Source organism: Raphanus sativus, chromosome 6, assembly GCF_000801105.2.
Source record: "Raphanus sativus cultivar WK10039 chromosome 6, ASM80110v3, whole genome shotgun sequence".
Lineage (NCBI taxonomy): Eukaryota > Viridiplantae > Streptophyta > Magnoliopsida > Brassicales > Brassicaceae > Raphanus > Raphanus sativus.
The window spans coordinates 4312477-4320864 of NC_079516.1; the positions used below are offsets into that span (position 1 = coordinate 4312477).

At 37.5% G+C, this 8388-nt stretch overlaps 2 protein-coding genes and 1 long non-coding RNA gene across 3 annotated transcripts in view; 1 reads left to right on the plus strand and 2 right to left on the minus strand.

Moving 5' to 3' along the window:
• Positions 1–2159, plus strand: part of LOC108812283 (beta-galactosidase 1) — a 5380-nt gene extending 3221 nt beyond the window's left edge. Inside the window, exons 14-18 of the mRNA XM_018584506.2 lie at positions 74–293; positions 386–496; positions 619–729; positions 1014–1556; positions 1640–2159. Of these exons, the coding sequence (XP_018440008.1) occupies positions 74–293; positions 386–496; positions 619–729; positions 1014–1556; positions 1640–1750 (1096 nt within the window). The 3' untranslated portion in view covers positions 1751–2159. The remainder of the gene's footprint in view (positions 1–73; positions 294–385; positions 497–618; positions 730–1013; positions 1557–1639) is intronic.
• On the minus strand, positions 1916–3139 carry LOC130497126 (uncharacterized). Its single transcript, XR_008936141.1, has 2 exons — positions 2758–3139; positions 1916–2564 (listed from the first exon to the last, which is right to left on the minus strand). It is a non-coding gene; the product is annotated as an uncharacterized LOC130497126 (long non-coding RNA).
• A 1364-nt stretch (positions 3140–4503) lies between these two features.
• On the minus strand, positions 4504–7386 carry LOC108806016 (beta-fructofuranosidase, insoluble isoenzyme CWINV1). The gene is made up of 7 exons (XM_018578026.2): positions 7075–7386; positions 6939–6947; positions 5873–6744; positions 5633–5791; positions 5304–5551; positions 5022–5109; positions 4504–4830 (listed from the first exon to the last, which is right to left on the minus strand). Exons 1-7 carry the CDS (start codon positions 7268–7270, stop codon positions 4651–4653), a joined length of 1752 nt encoding a protein of 583 aa, XP_018433528.1. The 5' UTR covers positions 7271–7386; the 3' UTR covers positions 4504–4650.
• Positions 7387–8388: the final 1002 nt, after the last annotated feature.

The following is an 8388-nucleotide window of genomic DNA, read 5'->3' on the forward strand; positions in this document are numbered from 1 at the left end:
AGAATCTATCAATGCATCTTTGACTTTGTTTACTTACACAAATTGTTCTCTTTCTTTTTTTTTGTTTTAACAGTGTTAAGATTGATTCCAACGAAGGGTTTCTGAGGTCTGGGGCTTTGCCTACTCTCACTGTTCTATCAGCTGGACATGCTATGCATGTGTTCATCAATGGCCAGTTATCTGGTTCTGCTTACGGTAGCTTAGACTCTCCCAAGCTAACATTCCGAAGAGGTGTGAACCTAAGAGCTGGTTTCAACAAAATTGCTATACTGAGCATAGCTGTTGGTCTCCCGGTTAGTCCATAGCACCAATCTTTTTAAGCCACACACTTGGGGTTCAAACGTTAGAGATGTTCTTTGACATATATGTTCTGATACAAATGCAGAATGTGGGACCACATTTTGAGACATGGAATGCTGGAGTTCTTGGTCCAGTTTCATTAAACGGTCTCAATGGAGGCAGGAGAGATCTGTCATGGCAGAAGTGGACTTACAAGGTACATAACTCAAGATATAAATCCTCTCTTGTCTAATATATATATATATATATATATATATATATATATATATAATATATATATATGTGCCACTCTTACTGATTAGTGATCATCTATTTCAGGTTGGTCTCAGAGGAGAGAGTCTAAGTCTTCATTCACTCAGTGGTAGCTCATCGGTTGAGTGGGCAGAAGGTGCATTTGTGGCTCAAAAGCAGCCACTTACTTGGTACAAGGTTGGTTAACAACACATTTGTCATATATTTCTAAATTTAGTTAATATTTGTCATATATTTCTAAATTTTACAAAATAACTTAAATTAAAATATTAATAATTAAGATAAAACATTTTTAAACTCTAAATTTTAAAACTTCATGTTACTTAAAAATGTTACAAAATAATAACAAATATTGTTAACAAAACATATTTCAACTGAATCATAAAATAATATATAAAAAATAGAACACAAAAAAATCATAGTTCTGGTGGTTTGACATGTCTCCATTGTCTTTGTTTCAGACGACATTCTCTGCTCCGGCTGGCGACTCACCATTGGCTGTGGACATGGGAAGCATGGGGAAAGGCCAGATATGGATAAATGGGCAGAGCGTGGGACGTCACTGGCCTGCATACAAAGCAGTTGGTTCTTGCAGCGAGTGTTCTTACACCGGGACATTCAACGAGAACAAGTGCTTGAGAAACTGTGGAGAGGCTTCTCAGAGATGGTACCACGTTCCAAGGTCATGGCTGAAACCGACAGGCAATCTATTGGTTGTCTTTGAGGAGTGGGGAGGTGATCCTAACGGAATCTCGTTGGTCAGAAGAGAAGTGGACAGCGTCTGTGCAGATATCTATGAGTGGCAATCGACGCTTGTGAACTACCAGCTGCATGCTTCTGGAAAAGTTAATAAACCGCTGCATCCCAAAGTGCATTTACAGTGTGGGCCTGGACAGAAGATCACCACTGTTAAGTTCGCTAGCTTTGGGACGCCTGAAGGAACTTGTGGTAGCTACCGTCAAGGAAGTTGTCATGCTCATCATTCTTATGATGCTTTCAACAGAGTAAGTTGATCTTTGTTCTGTTTTGTTGTGCCTTGAAAACATGTTCTGAAGGTTTTTTGTTTTCTTTCTTTCTTTTCTTGCAGCTTTGTGTTGGGCAGAACTGGTGTTCTGTAACTGTAGCACCGGCCATGTTTGGTGGTGATCCTTGTCCAAATGTGATGAAGAAACTCGCAGTAGAAGCGGTTTGTGGTTAAACCAGAAGCAGCAGCAGCAGCAATTTCACATTCTTACAGGTTTTTATTTTATTTCTGATGGTATTAGTATGTTTGTGGCTATTTTACAAGCGGTGGAAGTTGTACAAAAGGGAAACAACACACCGTTGGAGAGTTGTTGATTTATATGTGAATAAGCTTTGTGTGGTAATTGTAACCCTAAGAAAAGAAGAAGAAGCACATTGAGACTGGAGAATAATAAGGTGTCCATGTGTTGATGATTCTTTGAGGGCAAAACTGGGATTATATTATTCTCTGAGTTTTGCTTCCAACGTTTGTTTGTTGTTGTTGCTGTAGTAATTGTATTAGCTGAGACATTCTTCTGCAATTATCTCATTGCTGAACTTATGTAACGTTTTTATTTCCCTTTGAATGAAACATTTTTAAAGTCTTTAAATAAAACAATGAATGAGACAAAAATCAAAAGAACAAAAACAGAGTTTCAAGACATAATAACTCCCTTTGAAGCCGACTTTGTACATAAGTAGTTGAGTGAGTTCCATCTCTGCTTTGTCTACGTACATATTATCAAGAATCCATATCAAAAGAAATCTAGGAGACACAGATAAAAGAGAAACTACTTACATATTGGCACGGTTATTCATCATCAATCTTTTCCTTGAATTTTTTTGTGTGGACACAGCCTCAAGTTTAACACGGTAACCTAGTGTGCTAGGCTGATCCTCCTAAAGGTCCCGAGGAGCTACAGATAAGGAGAAAGAGAGGAAGAGAGTTGCGCAGTAGCCATGGCCCTTCCCACTTACACGATGTCATGCTTTCTTCTCCCGAAGACAGTCTGTAGAAAGATAGCATCCATCATGTCAGATTTCTGGTGGAAAACAAAAGGAGACTCTAGAGGTATGCATTGGAAAAGCTGGGACCAATTGGCTAGACCGAAAGGGGTTGGTGGTTTAGGGTTCAAGGATATATATATAGAGGCCTTCAATCTTGCTCTCTTGGGTAAGCAACTGTGGAGGTTTTTGACTCACCCTACGAGGATATTTAAAAGCAGATATTTTGCCAAGTCAAACCCTCTGTCGGCTGATTTGGGATCTCGACCGTCGCAGCAGCTAATCAAACAAGGTGCACGAGTCAAGCTTGGTAATGGGAGGAAGACCAATATCTGGCTAGATCATTGGATACAGAGCAGACCTGCTAGGAGTATCAAAACCACCAAAAGACTGTCATGTGAGTGACCTGCTGACAGAGAATGGACGAGACTGGAATCTGCATAAGTTGGATGCTTTGTTCCCTGAGAGTGAGCGTGACTTGATCTTGCAAACGAAGACATGCGGAACTAGGGGAGCGAGGATACCTAATATACAAAGACTAGTCATTATTCTGTGAAATCTGGCTATTGGGTGCAGGAAAACATTTTGAAGAAGGATAAGTCTGGAGCCCATATTCCAACAGATATGGAAGCTGGAAACGAGCCCCAAGATCAAACATTTTCTTTGGAAATGTATCAGTGAAGCTCTTTCTAAGGATGCAAGCTGCCTTCGCTGTGGTTCGGACTCAGAGTCAGTCAACCACGTTCTTTTTCAATTCCCTTACGCCCGGTTGGTGTGGGCAATGTCCCCAATCCTGAGAAGATCACAAGCGATTCTATCTACTCCAACCTCCATCAGGTTCTCACTGCTCATAAAAAGTATCCCCAAGGACAACATTGATGAGAAGCTAGTCCCTTGGCTCTTGTGGAGAATATGGAAGAACAGGAACGACTTTCAGTTTTTGTAAGAATGACACTTTTATCTCAAGAAATAACTTATATAAGCTTTAGACTATTGCCATGAATCTTTTTTTTTGGAAAAGGGCTTTCTATTAAAACGCAAGTAACTGTAAAAAGATCATACAGTTTTTGAAAAGTAATAGAGAGAAAGCAAGAGCTTAACCTAGTGCTTGGAAGCATACAAGATTGAGATCAATACCAGTGCTTAAGAAAGCTAGAAAACAAATAGAGAATTTGCAAAGAGTTTGAAAAAGCAACCACTTGGAGAGTACATACCTCCACAACGACGCAGGACGTCGCAGATTAGATTAGCCAAGGCCACCTCTACTACGAGAAAATTGCCACGATTGTGGTTACCACGTCCACAAGCTATGGATGCATCTCTTTAGAATTTGTAGAGGGTTTAACCGGCTCTTTCCCTGAATAAATATTTTGCCTGAAGGAGAAAATTAAAATGCAAGTAACAGTACAACTATGACAAAGTTCATACAGTTTTTCAAAAGTAGTACAAATAAAGAATTAGCAAAGAGTTTTGAAAACTCAACTCAACCACTTAAAAGAGTAAAATAATTCATTGTTAACTAAAGCTAGTAGATAGTTTGACTTGGCATGATGGGATCCCTAGTGATGTCTAGTGCTATAAATTCGTTAGTCATTAAGCTTGCTTAGTGCTGAAAGATATATATTGAACAGCTTAGGTTTTGCCCATCGTATTGTGGGCTAGAACTACTAGGTTTTGTAGCCGTTGTTATTAAAGCTATACGTTAGAATGGTCCTAAGTCTAGTTCAAATCACACATATATCATATTAAGTTCATAGTTGTCATTTTTGAGCCAAACCATGCAGATTGTATTCGTGTTTCACATATAATATGCATACACATGTGCTCGTATATTCATATAAAGGCCACCATAGTCATGTTCGCTGGAACTTAGAAGATTTTGACTAACGACAGTAGAATTGTAATTTGATATAGTAAACCAAAACTATTAGAAGTCAAATAAAATGTCATATAACTTGAAATTATTTCAAAATTATTTCAACATACAAGTTGGACTCTTTTTCACATGCAACCAAACAAATTGGACCATTTAAGATCTCCAGAACCATATCATAAATGCTCAATAAATGTATCTATCTTTGCCATACGTGATCAACTGATTTGGGCAGACTTCATGCTCCAAGCGCTTAAGCTTAAGACATCAACACTTTGAGATCCATAATTAAAAGCAAACAGATGTGAGCTTTTTCCTATTGCCAGTTTTGGATACACTCGGGAGGTAATGCATGCTCTTCCTCTTCCACCGAAACTCTCCACTACTGAATGATCAATCTACAGCAACAACATTAAACAATAAATACTTATAATCCTCTTGATTTCTTGAACAAGGTAAGGATCATATAGTCTTGATCAGAGGCTAATTAAGCTATCTCGTATATTTTTCTTGGAGGTTTGCGTGCCTTTTTGACATTTCCTGAAATAGTAACATATAAAAAATATGTGTGAAGTGGAGACTTAATTACCAAGGCTCTGAGGGAGACTGGTTGGCGAGGATCAATGTCGACAAAAGCTCCATAAGTTGTTTTGTCATTATCTTCCTCCAATGAAGATCTGTCCCAAGTTCAACATCACCAAAAATGTCACAAAATTAGAAAGTCAAAGTTGGATATTTCTTCAATAATTTCAAGAAAATTCATTTTGTATGTATTTGACTATTGAGAAAATAAACACAAGTACTTGTCGCAAGGATTAGTCTAAATTAATGTACTTAAGAGGTAATATAGATCTTAATCAAGGAAACGTACCTGCTTTGGTCACTGCACATGACCACAACGTACTTATTGCTGTTTTGATGGGCTTTGAAGATTCTAAAATAAACGGATGTGTACTCTTCCAAGTTCTTAGATGCAAGAACCATTAAACCGAATGGTCCTAGACCGGACTTAACCGACACATTCATCTTACTACAAATCAACTGTGGATCAGTCCAACTTGGTTCTATCACATCCGCTTTCTCCAAGTTTCTCACTTTGAACAAAACCTCCACATCAGCCTGTAATAATCACTAGATTTAAAAACCTAATTTTTTATTTTTTACACTAATCATTTAAGTTCATATATATATATAATGCACCTGTGCAGCTGTCACACCATAGACTTCAAGTCTAGATCTTGAATTTAAAACTTTGTTACGTAAGTTGACTTGCTTCGTACGCAATCTCTCTACTTCCCGAACCGGCCATTGAATCAATTGTTTACCGGACCGGCCAAGCCAAATTTTCCTTGGAATCGTCTAAATAAAATAAAAAAATTATTATTTTAGTTTCTACGAAACTAGGCTTACTTAAGTTTCAATTAAACATAAATAAATTACCTGAATACCGGACCAGCCTTTCTCAACATCATCCTCAACCGATGATGACTCGTTAGTCCAACCCCACAACACTCTTCGGTTCTTGGCCGAATCATAAAACGTTTTCGACGCGTAGTACTTCCCATAATCATATCTCGGAGCCGTACCGTCCATCTTGAAACCCTTGTCGGGAATGAACTTATCTCCAACCCGGTCGTACGTACCAATCGTGTAATAGTCATGTTTCGTGTCATCCAAGCTTATTTTCAACACGTGTTTCAAAACCTCATTAGGTTCACCAAAAGACGACGTTTCCACGCCTTTAGAGCCAAATCTCGTCACGGGGAAAAAGTCAGGACACTCCCACATTCCACTTCCGTCGTCATAATGCAACGGCTCAGGGGATTTTTCCCATTTTAGAAAGTCTTTGCTCGTGTAAGTGATAGCTAGTCCACGACGGTGGATCTTGCTTCCAATGATCACTCTCCACTTCTTGTCGTGACCTAGCCACGCGGTGGTTGGGTCACGGAACGAGCTGGCGTTGATGCCGTTGACGGCGTCGGGAGCCATGAGAGGATTTAACGGTGACTTTTTCCATTCTACTAGGTATGGATCGGAGAGATTCTTAGGCTCGGCTATGTTTTGGACCTGTTGGTTCTTGGGGTCGATTCCGGTATAGAGGATAACCGGTTTGCCGTCGGGGAGGATTGTAGCCGAACCGGACCAACATCCGTTGATATCAAACGGTTCAGATGGGAAGATAGCTGGAGGATGAGGGTTCCAGTTGATTAAGTCTGTTGACGTGGAATGAGCCCACACGATGTTACCCCACACGGCGCCTTTGGGGTTCCATTGGTAAAAAAGATGATATATTCCTTTGTATATCATAGGGCCTGTATAAATGTAAATATTTTATTATATAAATACATGTAATCATCGTGGTGCAGCGTAATAAAAGGTCGACCAATGCATCAGAAAAATCAACTATATGGTTGGTATGCTGACTATTGGTATAATTAATGTATCTGAAATATAATAAATTTCTAGTGAAAATGATCTGTCTATTGGATAGGAAGAGTTGACTAACCATTAGGATCTGCTCACGGCAAGAGATCAATCCAATTTGTGCAAGCATGAGCCATAAAGAAGTAACAAAAGGTTAGAGAGAGAGAGGAAAACAATATGACTTGAGATTGAGAGTGATATGGTGGTGTTGAACATACCGTTCATCCAATTCTTGGGTGGTTGAAAATGGTAACCGGTCCGGTAGGGCTGGTTCACGGAAGGAGATTTGGTGTTCGAGCTTTGGGTAAGTCTATTGTACACATGGTGCGAGGCTTCGAGATCGACGACATAGTTACTAAGAAGTAACGTGAATAACAACCAAAGTCCAATGTTGGAGCAAACGTCTTTGGTCATTTTGATGTTTTCTTTTTGTGTGTTGTTGTTTCTTTATGGTTTGGTATTTGAAGGAGGGAAGATCATGTCAAATTTATAGGCAAATGGAGAGGGGCAAGGCCGCAAGGCTGTCAATGTAAAACGTTGAGTATTATATTTGTAAAGTTTTATTTGTCTTTTTGGCTTTATGTTAGTAAGAATGAATGTCATACTGCAACAAGTCAGACGTTTAAACAAGTTGCTTCCAACAATTTTTCGTTGTTTCAAAGATAAACGTCTTGCTTAAATGCTTTTAGATGTACCAAACTTTAAAAAACCATTTTCAAACATACAATTCTGATGGTATTAAAAAAATATTAAAATAGAATGATGATGTTTCGGAGTATAATCCAAAAATTGATAAAGATTGGATAATATAATTTGTGGAATAACATTTAATAAAACAGAGTACCTCAACGTAATTAATATTCAAAACGTCAATGTCAGAAATATTACTTGATAAATCTATTATTTTGGTAATATCAAATTGCAAAACAATCACAATGAATCATAATAGTAACAAAACATACAAATACATAGGTATATATAAACATTTGTTATTATTAACTACAGTGTGGTGGAGCGGTGTTGTTTGTAACTATTCAAATCTTAAGTCTAACTAAGAGCGTTTTGGGCTACATGATGAAAAAAACTTTGATGTGTAACTTATAAGTTTAAAAGAAACAATGTTTTATTCCATTCCAATTAGTTAAGGACTTTATCAGAAAAAGAAAACTAGTTCAGGCAATAAAAAATGTACTACATAAGAGTTTGGACTATTATTATGTTATGGGAGTCTAAAATCTGGAGGATATATACTTTAAATTCATATTATATTATATTCAGGTTCAAATATAATTATTATAAATGTTGGTATACATGGATACGAGTGGACAATTGAATATCCAATCAGGTTCTGTTTGGATTTATTCAGATTTAGAATTTTAAAAGTTCAAAATTTCAGTCTTATTCAACTATTTATAAATTTCAGTTCAGATTCAATTTTGATTTTGCTGATTTAGTTCGATTTTTGATAACCCATTTAAATTATTTTTTAAAAAATTAAACTTATATATACTTTAAATTTTTCAAAATAATAA

Excerpts from the sequence above, each read along its gene's own strand:
- LOC108806016 (XM_018578026.2), bottom strand. The coding sequence starts at position 7,270 with ATGACCAAAGACGTTTGCTCCAACATTGGACTTTGGTTGTTATTCACG. Across the intron at positions 5,792-5,872 it reads AAGGCTGGTCCGGTATTCAG|ACGATTCCAAGGAAAATTTG; the intron begins GTAATTTATTTA and ends TATTTTATTTAG. Across the intron at positions 5,110-5,303 it reads ATGTGCAGTGACCAAAGCAG|ATCTTCATTGGAGGAAGATA; the intron begins GTACGTTTCCTT and ends AACTTGGGACAG.